This window comes from Cuculus canorus, chromosome 8 (genome assembly GCF_017976375.1).
Source record: "Cuculus canorus isolate bCucCan1 chromosome 8, bCucCan1.pri, whole genome shotgun sequence".
Lineage (NCBI taxonomy): Eukaryota > Metazoa > Chordata > Aves > Cuculiformes > Cuculidae > Cuculus > Cuculus canorus.
Window position 1 is genome coordinate 14,063,530 of NC_071408.1, and position 13,810 is coordinate 14,077,339.

At 40.0% G+C, this 13,810-nt stretch overlaps 1 protein-coding gene across 1 annotated transcript in view; it reads left to right on the plus strand.

Annotated features, from left to right (window-relative positions):
- Positions 1-516: 516 nt before the first annotated feature.
- Positions 517-13,810, plus strand: part of PLPPR5 (phospholipid phosphatase related 5) — a 110,218-nt gene continuing 96,924 nt past the window's right edge. Inside the window, exons 1-2 of the mRNA XM_054072376.1 lie at positions 517-555; positions 1,577-1,651. Coding sequence (XP_053928351.1) covers positions 532-555; positions 1,577-1,651 — 99 coding nt within the window. The 5' untranslated portion in view covers positions 517-531. The remainder of the gene's footprint in view (positions 556-1,576; positions 1,652-13,810) is intronic.

Here is a 13,810-nt window from a genome sequence, read left to right on the forward strand (position 1 = left end):
CCTTCCCTTCCCTTCCCTTCCCTTCCCTTCCCTTCCCTTCCCTTCCCTTCCCTTCCCTTCCCTTCCCTTCCCTTCCCTTCCCTTCCCTTCCCTTCCCTTCCCTTCCCTTCCCTTCCCTTCCCTTCCCTTCCCTTCCCTTCCCTTCCCTTCCCTTCCCTTCCCTTCCCTTCCCTTCCCTTCCCTTCCCTTCCCTTCCCTTCCCTTCCCTTCCCTTCCCTTCCCTTCCCTTCCCTTCCCTTCCCTTCCCTTCCCTTCCCTTCCCTTCCCTTCCCGTAAACATGCACATGGACAGGCAGGGCACGGGCGGGATAAACAGTAGAGTCCGTAGCAGCCTGCTAAAGGGAAGAAAGAGAATCAAAGACGGATTGAGAGGCCATGGAAGAGAGAGAGAGAGGAGGAGATGCAAGATGTTGGAATGTGTGCAGAGTGAAAGAAGCTGAATGAGGGAAATGAGTATGAGAAAAGGATAAAGAAAAACTGGAGGGTTACACAGGGAGGCCAGAAGGAGAGAACATAAGAAAACAGGAGTGAATGGTGAGACAGAGACGAAGGACAGTAAGTGGCACATTTGAGAAAAGCAGAAAAGGGCTAAAAGACTATTTCAGCACCTTTTAGGAAGAGCGTAGAGAGAAGCTTTTAAAACTAATTTTAAAAATTAAATGATCAAAACAATATTTTTGATTTTTTTTTCTTTTTTTGTTTTGACTTGGGGTTTTAATTATTTATTTATTTATGAATAAGAGAACAGTCTAGAGGGGCTGTCCAGCATTCAGAAGTTTTCTAATTCTTCAAAATGCTAACTCCTCTGGAGATTTTAGTCAATTTACTATTCCAGTCATGGGCTGACTCCCAGGATCATTTCATCCACAGTCTTATGCTTTCTGATTGTCTTTTCCTATGGCAGAGATCAGTAGTGCAGGTTTTTCTTCCAGGAGGTTATTGCTTTTTTTGATTTGTTTCATTTTTAACAACAGATCTTACTTTTCTTTCAAAGAACTAGGAAATTTTTTTGAGACGGTGTTGTTTAGAATAAATATACTGTAGATCCTTCAAAACTAGAAATCTACTGCACTGTGATTGCAAGACAGGACTTCACAGCTCGATAGTTCCTCCTGGTCCTGTCTTCCCATCCTTCTGTAGAAGCCTGGGAGATTAAAAATTTTATTTTTGAAAGATTTTAAGCCATTTTAAGCCCCTTCAACAAAGCCCTCTAGCATATACTTTAAGAACATACTTAAATTTCTTTGAAGATCAAGCAGTTGTTTTGTTGAAGTATGTGGGGATATAATTAAAACAATTTTAATTACAAATCTTTGTGTTGATACTGTTATTTGGAACAAAAATGGCTGCAATCAATTTAACAAAATAGTAAAATCTAAATTAACTTGAAGTTCTTTCATACTGAAATAAAGGAACGCACACGAATGGTACTCCTCCCTATTGTAATTCTTACCATTCCGTATTTTGGTACAAATCTGTGTTTTAAGCAAGCCTTTTATAGTTTGCTGTGGGCACTTTATTCCAAACAATGTCAGCTTCTTACAGATGGACACAACATATATTGTTTCCTTCACAGGTGAACATGATTTCAAACAACAGGCATCAGTCTCAGAGAAGCTACATGACATCACCGTGCTTCATGTTATCTGAGGTAAGAAAACACCACAGATACATTGCTAAGTTCTTGGGTGCATTTTTTAAGAAAATGCACTCAGCAGCAACAGATTTATATTTTGCCAATATATATATGTTTATCTCAACATGGACTGCTATCTTCTAGTTGGCAATCACTTATGGCAGCTGTGAATAAAATTTTTGTCCCAGAATGCATTTTTTTCCCCTAATTCTTTCAAGAGAGGGAATGAAGGCAGGTCCCTATGTCTGTAATTTCACTTTAAGTGGATTTGCTGTTCTGAAGTGCCAGAATCCAGGACAGTGAAGTGGCTCTGAGCTTGACCCATACAGATATTGGTGCTTAAATCTTGATAATGACATTCCATCAGTCTAGAATTCTTTTTTTTCATCAGTCTTAAACCACTTTACATTTGAGAGCAAATATCATTAGTTTAATTTTAAAGATAGGGAGCAGGGGGACAGAAAGTTACATTAGTTTTTCAAGGTCATTCAATCTGTCAGGAACAGGAGAGATTTTGTAATTATGCATATTGAGTAACTTAACCACCATCTAAACCAGTTTTATTTCTTTTGCTTTTATTTTTTGAGACTGTTCTTACTGAGGCATTATGAACAACTGCTTTTCTTTACTCTAATGCTTGCAGATCACGCTAACAGCAGAACTGTACCCAGTTTTATCTGCCCTGCAGCGGAGCTGGAGCTGCAGCATGGCGTAAATCTATTTGGCTCTATTTGATCTGACTTTGAGGTGTCTCACTTCATCTCCTCCATGAACTCAGCAGAACTTAACACCTGCAGGGACTTTGGAGTGCCTGGCTGCTGTGGCTGTGTCTCTACTCTTAACCTAATAATGCTGAAGCTAGTTTATCCAGGGTTAGATCCAGAGTTGTATGGATAAGGATGCTGCACAGCCATAGTGTTGTGTGTAGCCAGGGGCACACTCATTGCACGCAAGCACATGAGGGTGACAGGTACAGTCCCTTAGTCCCTCAGGTAAGTCTTGGGTTAGCATTTAGGTGTAAGTGCACTACATCATAGTCACGCAAGGTCTGTGGTACAGAAATGTCCCATTTCCAGCTAGGTGCAAGCTCACTTCTAGAGAATTGACCAAACTGCGTTCTAAAACATATATTATTATATAACAATACATATCTTGTGGAACCCGAAAAAAAGTATTGGTGTGAAGGAGAATGTAACTTCTTCATAGGGCAGATTTTACACTGGTAACTCAGTTTAGGGTAGTTTTGTCCATTTCTATCCACAAAGTTTTTGTCCCTGTTTCTCTTAAGGCATTTCTATACCCGAAGCATTTGGATGATGGATTTCAGGCATCATTTTAACTAGCTTTTAATGCATGCTAATTATAATGAAAAATCCTGACGGTTCTTCCAGGGTCGCCAGCTGATTTGGTATGAGGGGGCCTGAGGGAGATGATAAGCTGTATTTTGAGCACAATTTTTCCTGATTTACTTGTGCACACTGGTATCATTGGATTCTGTGGACTGCAGATCAAAGTAGAACATCTTCAGATAAACTTTGGTCAGGCTGAGGGAGTGTGTGGGATTTGCGTTCAATTTTCTGGTCAGACAGAGACTTCCTGAGCTGGGTGGAAGTGTCGATCTGCTGGAGGGTAGGGAGGCTCTGCAAAGGGATCTGAACAGGCTGGACCGCTGGGCTGAGACCAATGGCATGAGGTTTAACAAGGCCAGATGCCGGGTCCTGCATTTGGGGCACAACAACCCTATGCAGTGCTACAGACTGGGGGAAGAGTGGCTGGAGAGCTGCACAGAGAAGAAGGACCTGGGGTGTTGGTTGACAGCAACTGAACATGAGCCAGCAGTGTGCCCAGGTGGCCAAGAAGGCCAATGGCATCTTGGCTTGTATCAGAAATGGCATGACCAGCAGGTCCAGGGAGGTGATTCTGCCCCTGTACTTGGCACTGGTGAGACTGCACCTCGAATACTGTGTTCAGTTCTGGGCCCCTCACCACAAGAAGGATGTTGAGGCTCTGGAGGGTGTCCAGAGAAGAGCAACGAAGCTGGTGAGGGGGCTGGAGAACAAGTCTTACGAGGAGCGGCTGAGAGAGCTGGGGTTGTTTAGCCTGGAGAAGAGGAGGCTGAGGGGAGACCTTATTGCTCTCTACAACTACCTGAAGGGAGGTTGTGGAGAGGAGGGAGCTGGCCTCTTCTCCCAAATGACAGGGGACAGGACAAGAGGGAATGGCCTGAAGCTCCGCGAGGGGAGGTTCAGGCTGGATATCAGGAAAAAGTTTTTCATGGAAAGAGTCATCGGGCACTGGAACAGGCTGCCCAGGGATGTAGTTGAGTCGCCTTCCCTGGGCGTGTTTAAGGAACAGGTACATTAAGTGCTTAGGGACATGGTTTAAGGGAATGTTAGGAATGGTCGGACTCAATGACCCAGTGGGTCCTTTCCAACCTGGTTATTCTATGATTCTACTGAACACGCTGTTTGAGCCTTACTGAAGAGGCAGGTGGGCATTGTTATGCCTAGATTTTAGGTAATATGATTGGTAGCAGTTGTTCTGGGGTTTTCAGTGGTGTGTAATATTGGACTTCAGAAATTAAAGTTGAGGAGCATTAATATTCCTTTGTGGATCAAGATCCTAGACTCTCTGTGTCTCGGTACCTATCTCCCTATCTCATGCTGGTACTGGAAAATCCATGCTTTGGTTGCTCTAGGATGTATAAATCCTTCTGTGATACATTTAAAGACATCTGTTAAATGGAGAGCGGGGGGATGTCATAAATTGAGGGAGAATATAACAACATGCCAAGGAAAGGTTTTTATGGTGTAGACATTATGACTTAAGTGACCTTTTCTGAAGAATTTTTCATCCCCCATGGAGCCTTCCTTCTTTGCCTTTTAAATTACAGTTGTTTTTTTTAATCAGCACATTTTGAAAGTTGCTTCCATAGGGACAGAAAATTGTTTCATTTTCTGGTACTATTTCTGCCACATCTTTTCAGCTAGTTTTGTGACTTGGCAATTTATGTTCAATGTTTTCAAGTAAAGTTTGTGATCCACTGTGACACAAATCACTGGAGATCCACTGGCTTTTCTTGCGTGTACTATGTCACATTGAGACAGCATCAAGATGTGTGACTTCTGTATCATCAAATTTAACAGCATAAAATCCTGATGGTGTCATGATACTATTATGTAAGTTTATGGCTTGCAAGAAATTAGAAAGATGGTACAGAGCAGCTAGAGCTGTAGATAGGGATCAGGAGGTATGATTTATATTCCTTAATCACTTAGCCTTATTCAATTTCTGTCTTCCTATTTGTAAAATCACAGAAGCACGGAATGGCCAGGGTTGGAAGGGACCTCTGGAGATCATCTAGCCCAACCACTGTGTTAAAGCAGGTTCATCTAGAGCAGGCTGCCCAGGAACACGTCCAGGCAGGTCTTGAATATCTCTAGAGGAGACTCCACAGCCTCTCTGGGCAGTCTGTTGCAGTGTTCTGTCACCTTCAAAGTAAAGTAGTTTTTCCTCACATTCAGATGGAAGTTCCTGTGCTCCAGTTTGTGCCCAGTATCCCTTGTCCTGTTGCTGAACCCCACTGAAAAGAGTCTGGCCCCATCCTCTTGACATCAGCCCTTTAAATATTTATAAGCATTGATGATATCCCCTCTCAGTCTTCTCTTCTCCAGGCAAAATAGACCCAGCCTTTCCTCATATGCTCCAGTCCCCTGATCATCTTTGTGGCCCTCCACTGTACTCTCTCCAGTAGTTCCTTGTCTTTTTGAGCTGGGGAGCCCAGAACTGGACACAGCACTCCAGAAGGGGCTTCCCTATGGCAGAGTAGACGGGGAAGATAACCTCTTTTGACCTGCTGGCCACTCTTCTCAGTACACGCCAGGATCTCATTGGCCTTCTTGGCCATGAGGGCACATTGCTGGCTCATGGTTAGCTTGTTGTTCACCAGAACTCTCAGGTCCTTCTCTGCAGAGCTGCTTTCCAGCAGGTCAACCCCTAAACTGTACTGGTGCATGTGTTTGTTCCTTCCAAGGTGCAGAACTCTGCACTTGCCTTTGTTGAACTTCATTAGGTTCCTCTCCACCCAGCTGTCCAAACTGTCCAGGTCTTGCTAAGTGGCAGCAGATCCTTCTGGTGTATCAATCACCCCTCTCAGTTTTGCGTCATCAGCAAACTTGCTGAGGGTACACTCCATCCCTCTACCCAGGTCATCGGTGAATAGGTTGAACAAGACTGGACCCAGTACTGACCCCTGGAGAACACCACTAGCTACACGCTTCCAATCAGACTCCTCATCTCCCCAGTCAGTTATGTCATCACAAAAGGCTATCAGATTGGTCAAGCATACTTTCCCTTTGATCAATCCATGTTGACCATTCCCAATTAGCTTCCTTTCCTTCAGATGCTTGGACATGATATCCAGGCTGAGCTGTTCAATCACCTTTCCAGGGACGGAGGTGAGAGTGACTGGCCTGTAGTTTCCTGGGTTTTCCTTGCCCTTTTTGAAGACTGGAGTGACATTCACTCTTCTCTAGTCCTCAGGCACCACTCCTGTTCTCTATGAGCTTTCAAAGATGATGGAGAGTGGCTTAGCAATAGTGTCTGCCAGCTACCCGTGCACTCATTGGTGCAATCTCATCAGGACCCATAGATTTGTGGTCTAGTTTGCCTGAGTGAGCTCTACCCTGATCCTCCTTGACCAAGGGAAAGTATTCCTGAAAATCTGAACAATACCACACCCACATTTGATAAGATGCATAGATGAGAGACAAGAGGTATGTTGTAGCAGTACTGTACTCTATAATCAGTTCTTATCATCATTGTTCTGCAGGTACAAAAGGTGACTCAAATATTGTAACAGTGGTAATTCTTTTTTCTAAAGCAATTGTATAAGAGAATTATGCAATATTTGAGTACCTGGGTTTAGGTGTTTGTGTGGTGAAAAGCTCTGTTAGATTTCTCAGCCTTCCTTTGAAAGCCTCATTTTATGTTCCTCACTTCTCTAGCAGAAGAAATTAGTCCACTCAATACATAAAAGCCATGAAAGCACAATTGTTGCTTACACTTAGGCTGCACCTGGAGAGCAATAGAAGGTATCAGGTAAGGGTTCAAATATCTACAGCCACCAAAATGAGTCCTCTATTCTCTCAAAAGGGAACAGAAGTCGTGGAGTGCCAGTAGTGATGACTGTCAATTAGTGGTGTTTGACTGTAGAGAGCTGACGTGTCTGCAGAGTTTAGACAACTGGGCTATCTGTCAGAGAAACTACTTATTTGCAGAGGCATAGTAGTAGCTAAGTAGCTGTGTGTGCCCTTGCCAGCCTGTATTTCAAGAGTTTATTTTGCATGGGGGACAGGAAAAAACCCACATTCCTTGAAATCTGTCAGAGTTTATTGACTTGAGTATTAGACCATTTGAGCAGATGTAAATGAGATACAGGCCACGACACAAGACTGTAAGCAAGTCCTTCTTGGAGAAGCAAGCACCAGTGTCCTGGCAGCGCTTAATCCTGAGCTCCACAGCATTGGGGAAACAGGGGCTTAACCCTCATCCAGGGCTCAGCCTGGCAATCCTGGCTGTCAGGAAAGCAGGAGCGGCAGAGCATGGGGCAGCACCAACAAAACTAGCTGAAGGTCAGTAAGCGCCTTAGCCCTAGAAGGAGATGTATAGGGTGTTTGTTGGAAGTTACAGCAGGGAATAGTTACATAGGTGTTAGTCACTTTCTATTTCACTCTCTTCAGAAAAACTTGACATTGTTGCGAGTAGCCTGGAGGTGAGGAGTAAAAGAAAAGGTGGAAATCAGAGTGATTTGCACTAGGGAAATGCTAAGAGTAGTTCCTCTGTTGCAACAAGGCAGCATGAGGTTTTCTGCACTTCTTGGAGTTTGCTCCCAAGCATAGGCTCAACTCTGCTAAGCAATGACATTACACTTATTTAGTAGATCTGGTCTCTGTGCTCTTGGCCTTTCTAGTAATATTTAGTGCAATTTTTTTTTATAACTTTTTATGACTTTGGGAGATAAATTATCTAAACAGATAAGATGTACAGGAATTTTTAGTACTAAGAAACCCATCATCTCCATAGACTTCATTTTTCTTGTGATACTAAGGTCTACACCTTTCAAAATGTCAGCTTTTCTCTACAGAACAGTCTTGTAAACTGCTACTGTCAATATTTCTAAAAACCTCTGTCCTCTTTCAATTCACAAATGATAGAAAAGAGACACCTGGGTATTTTGTCATCTGTTTCAGATCCTTTCATTGGTCTAATTCAAAGACATGAGCCTGTTTCTATCTGTTGATCTTAGTGTATGGAACTAGGAGTTTGTATCTGACTATTCAAGCTGGATAAGACTTTAAAAGCTCAGACTCTGAATCTGCATGACAGAACTTGAGCTGTGCAAACATCAATTATATGCTGTTGCTGTCAAGAGCTTCTGCTAGTTGAAGGCATCATTTATGCAGTCTCTTTGGTACTTGGCTTTCTGTATCAGACATTGAATTCTTATGGTGTGTTGTTGCACCTGTTTATTTATTGTTTTCCTGCTAGAACCTTTTCCATTAAGGAAGTTAATGTAAGCATCAGATTTTGAGATTGATCTCCTCAAAGCCATGCAGTTCAAGAAGTTAGTTTCTCCAACAGTACCAGCTCATGCAGCTGTTATGACAGTCCATACATTTAGATACCAATGGCCAATTATTGTTCAAGAGTATTGTTCAGCTTTCCGTTGTCCTGATCAGCTTTCCGTTGTCCTGATCTTCCCTACCTTGTCCATTCTCACACAAAATCTAGTTTATTTCTACTCTCTCAGAGATGTTTGAATTCATTTGTTGTTTAGTGAAATATCTTTTGCTAACACATATGCTGAAAAATGCTGTCCAGGTAACAGCTGTAAGGTAATCTTAGCTATAATATCTCGCTTTAATGGAGATACTTTAGACCTGGCAATTAGCTGTCAAAAATGCTGGACTCAGTCTTAACTACCCTAAATCTAACTGTACTAATCTTTGTAACTACTTAGTATCACCAGGTGCAAACTTTTGTCAACCTTGCACACTTTTGCAATTTTAGGCTTAGGCATTCTGCTACTAAAAACATGAATTGATGCTAGTTAAACAATCTATTTTATGTGGTTTTTTCTGATTTTCTTTTTTCCATTTATGCATATAAATATACGCACTGGAATCTCTATAGGAGGCATAATTCTTTCACCTGGTAACTTCTAGATATTACTGAGTTTACCTTTTTTTGGAATGCAGAAATTAGACTGTTACTAACTCTGGCAGCAGGCAGATCCTTGAACATATGTACCTATGAGAATATTGACTTCTATGTACTTCAGATACTTCAGAGTTACATTCACAAACTACCTATCTAAATTTTGTGAAAAATTTACCATAAGATGCAAGGGACTTCTGACTTCTTAGCATACAGCTCCGAACTGTACTTAACTATGCTGATAGACTGTCCTTTTTTAGTTTTTGTTGAGGATATGTTTTGTAGAAATACAGCAGTTGCTTTTCTTTTATGCTTCTCAGGAGATCCCAGCTGACATTTATCTCTGCCTTGGTTATGCACTCTGCAGAGCTCTTGATGCAATTTATTCTCCATTGAATCATAAGATTTCTGGTAGATGAGAACCAAGATGACTGAGACAATTTACAGCTGATTCAACAGTATGAGGTCAGTCTCGGTTTCTCCTTTACCCTTTGGGTTCTGAGGATTTATTTTCTTCCTAAGGAGGACATTATTTATAATCTCTCTCTTGTGCAGTTTTCTTAGCCTACCATTTTCTTCTCTTTTTTTTTTCTATTCCCAGTATCTAATTAGGTTTCTAACAGTCTTAAATCTGAGCAGTAAGGCATTTAGCATAGGATGCAAAATCTAGTTGCATATGAATGAATGATTGTACTAGAGTTGTATGAATTTGTGGTGATACTGGACAGTCAACAAGGAAGTAAGTAAAAGGTATGTCACATTTCACATCGAAATACCCAGCCTTCAAAATCACAACTCATCAAGCAATCTTTATTTTAAATTATAACTCTCAAAATATATTTCTTCTTTAAATCTAGAATTTTTAAGATTTTTTAAATGTGTCTTAAATATATTGCACTGAACTGAAACACCAGACATGCACTGGAATTTTTTGTTAGATGAGCAGGGTTAGAGTGTGGTTTCTGCTTCTACCAAGTATATTTGTTGGTGTTAATTTATTTGTGCATTTATTCCTATTCCAAGACTTTTAAACCCCTTTAGGTATGGAGCAACTTTTTTCGTCAATGAAAGCACATGAACAAGAAAGTGCAATATTAAAGCATCATGCAGATTTGTTTCGAATAATACTGTTATGTGTTGTTGATCTCTTCTCCATGATTTAGCTCGTAAGGTTCTGCAAAGCCACTTGAATGAAAAATGTAGGTTCTGAAAGGAATTACAGAAAGTATAAAGATTATGATAGCAGTGCTACCATAATAATGACAACAAACCCAACAATAATTTAACAATATATTCAGCGGTCTTTTTAATTAAGTTGCAAGAAAATGAAAACTCTTCTAAAGCAATACAGTGATTTGAATGCCATAGATAAATGCAAAATACCAGGATAGGATCAATACACAGGGTGTTGATGGAATTGAAGTTACAGAGATTTAATAGGAAAAAAATTAATCAATAAATTGTGGCTGAAAACCCTGCTCTGTAGCTTCCAGTGACTTTGGCTGTCCTTGTCTTGCTTCTTGGTGAAAAGATGTTCCTTCAAAAAAACAAGGAGCCCTTTGACTCATTTTAAGTTAGGGAAAATATATTTTTGCACTCCTGCATATTTCTCGGAGCATAGGAATTGGTGGAGATGACTGTTTTTTTCTAAGCTTGCATCCCACCAACTACCCCAACTATGACTTCAGATACAAATACAATCCTAAGAAGTGGTACAAAGAAGTTGCTTTAGGAAAATACACACGCTTTTAAATAGGAAGTTAATTGCTTAGGCAATCTTGGCCACTAAATTTGTCCAGGATGCTACAGAGTTCATTTTACACAGCAATTGTCATGACTGACTGTCCTCTAATCCCATTCCAAAAACAAGAAAAAAAATAATTGATCCTTTTAAAATCTTGCTGAATTTGATATATTGATCATTTTGCAAAGAGCATGGAGAGCAATACTTCTCTAGAGACTGTTTGAGTTTCCTGTTCCTATGGATTCTTCTCTTCCTTTGTGAAAACAGAAGAGTTTACCTGCTCAGAGTCTGAACCTTGTGGATGTTATTGCCATTTATTGATTAGCCTACATTTATTGCACTGTTCATTTAAATAGCTTTTGGATAGAAATTACCAACATGGAAGTAATTCTTTCACAGCTCTTTTCAGTTGCTGATTTCTGTAATTCATTTTAGTAATGCTTTACAATGAAAAATACATGTGCCATAAAACATATCCGTTTCATTATTGCTAGACAGGAATAGTCTAGGAATAGTTAGAAACAGTACCCATGGGGGCTCTGGCTAAACATGTAGTATTTTACTTTCAAAAGGATCAACATGTTTTATTTGACAATACCTTGAAAAATTAAACTTCCAACCATGTCTAACAGGATGACAAATATTCAAAGAAAAGAGGATTTCAACACTAATCGTTCACTGAGAGCAATGCAACTGAGAAAGAACTGATGCTGATGAAAGCACTAATTGTGCCAATGAAACTTATTAATGTCTTCCACTGACAAGGAAAACACTGGAAAGTGGACGCATCTTTAAAATGGATAAAGCATAGTAATTCAATACATGTTTTTTATTTGCAATGTAATCTTCCCAAGCAATTTCTGAGCTTAGCTCTCATAAACCCATAACATCCCACTAAGAAATTTCAGTGCAGCAAATATTGTTTAAGGACTTGCATATCAGAGAACCAGATGCAAGTAAACGTCCTACATGTGAGGCTGCATCAGTCACTCCAGGCAACGCAGAAATAAGCCACCTTCCCCTCTGTCCATCTTCACCTGCTGGTACTGAACACGATTGTAGTAGACAATAACATAAAGCATGTACTGTTTCGCCTGCTTTTCATAATGCGTATTTTACTTGCAAGTAATGGATCAAAACACAAGAAAGCAGGAAGTGAAGATGTCAAGGACAGCAGGATCCAAGGGAGCTGTATTCTGAGGGAAACTAATCCAGGAATGTTTTTTTTTTTTTTCTGGAATTGTACTGAAGTCTGAAGGGGTTTCTAGAATTTTTGCTTTTCACTCTGATGCGAAGACTTTTCCAGCCCTGACCCTGAGAAATACAGAGAGAAAAAAATTCCTGATATCCAGGGGTTTATCTCTTCTGCTGGCTAGCCTTGTGAGTTCTGTATCTATCGGATATAAACAAGGAGTTGAACTTGCCTTTCTCTGTGGGATATTTTTAGTACGCTTAGTTAAATTTTTAGGCAGTGTAAGTCTTTCTTTCTAAGGACGGGTATAGCATAACTATCCCAATTAGTTTATAAGTTTATTACTCTGTATTTCTTTAAAACACCCACACTGGTGATATTTTTCTTGAAAACTGAGATGAAAAGATTATGTAGAAGTATCTATTCATTACATAAAACTAGTAAGATACAGCTACTGGTGCACTATTAAATTGCTGTATATGAACAGCAATGAAAATTTCTCCTTTCTGTCTTTGAGGATATTATACAACAAAAGCTGGTCTGCATCCCCATTTGCATTACGCTTGTTTCTGGAGTTGCTAGTTGCAACTATTGTAAGACAGTTGAGATATTACATAGAGAGTACATGATTAAAACCTGTGTGGATGATATGCATTTTTTAGAGTCATATATAGTATGCTATACATGTTTTTCCTAAATGTATTGTTGACTTTGCCTGTGCAACTAATGCAAATGTCAGCAGGGACAAATCTGATATTGTTCCCATTTCTGTGGCATGACATCCTTTTATTTTTTTTTTTTTTGTTAACTGAATTTTTAAATGTTCCTAATGGAATTAAACATTGGACATTAGGATGCCTAATAAGCTAAATAATTTGCTTAACTCCAATTTGGATACTGTCCGAGTTACTGTAGAAAGAGTATTCAGCATGTTGGATATTGATATTGCTCTATGAAGGACAGGTTAATGCCGTAAAAATTGTGTGTCCTAAGATGGTTGTATCTTTTTAGCAACTGCCCACTACATTTCCCAAAGGTTAATTTTTGTGCAAGCTTAGTAAGAATCTGATTCTGCAGCCCTTATGTTGTGTACCCAGATATCCTACTGATTGCAGTTTCTCTAAATCAACATTTTTCTGGGGAGAAAAGATCAAACACTAATAATATTTTAATGTGTCTATGTTTCTGAGGTAGTTGTACTTCATATTTGCAGCTTTACCACACAGCGGGCACTTCAAAGTAAATGAGCCTTACATCCTTCTAGGAATGGTAGTTTCTGGTAATGTGAAGAGTATCAAAACTGCTTGATGCTTTAAGGCCGTAAGAATAAAGTCTCTAGGAGGTCATAACAGAAGAGAGATATTGATCTTAGTTCTGGCAGGTATCAATTAATCCTCTTCTGAAATGAATCCTAAAGATATTTTATATTCCTTGATTCTATCACAATGATAATGTCCTTATTCCTCTGCCACCTGCCAGCCCTACAAAGAGCCAGGCTGCCTGCGCCTATCCCAGCTCTCTTCATATTGTCCTGCTGTCACCCCAGTGTACTGGCTGCCTGTGTGAGCTGTCGAGCTGTTACCTTTTAATCCTTTTGCTTTGGCAGGAGCCTACAGAATCCCCCACTTACTGCATTTTCCCACAAGAAACCTGTAATTTCAGCTTCTGATGTTCTTGCCAACTTAGTAAATATACCCTTGCACAAATCCCTCACTCCCCACTTTTTCTTTCTTAATCATTTTTTCCCACATGAACACTTGCCACTTCTTTCTTTCAGTATAGTCAGTTGTCTGGAGTTAAGCTGGTTGACTGGATGCATAAGGCATCAAATGAGTAAGGATTTCTAAAAGCAGTGATGAAAGTAGAGTTGTATATTAACCAAACAAGCATATATTTTGTTACACAATAATTTGACAGTGTCCCCTATCATTTCAGTAATATTGATATTCTAATCTGATAAATTTCTTACCCTTTGGCCTAACAATTTGTTAAGCCAAATTTGTTAATATTTTCAAATAAA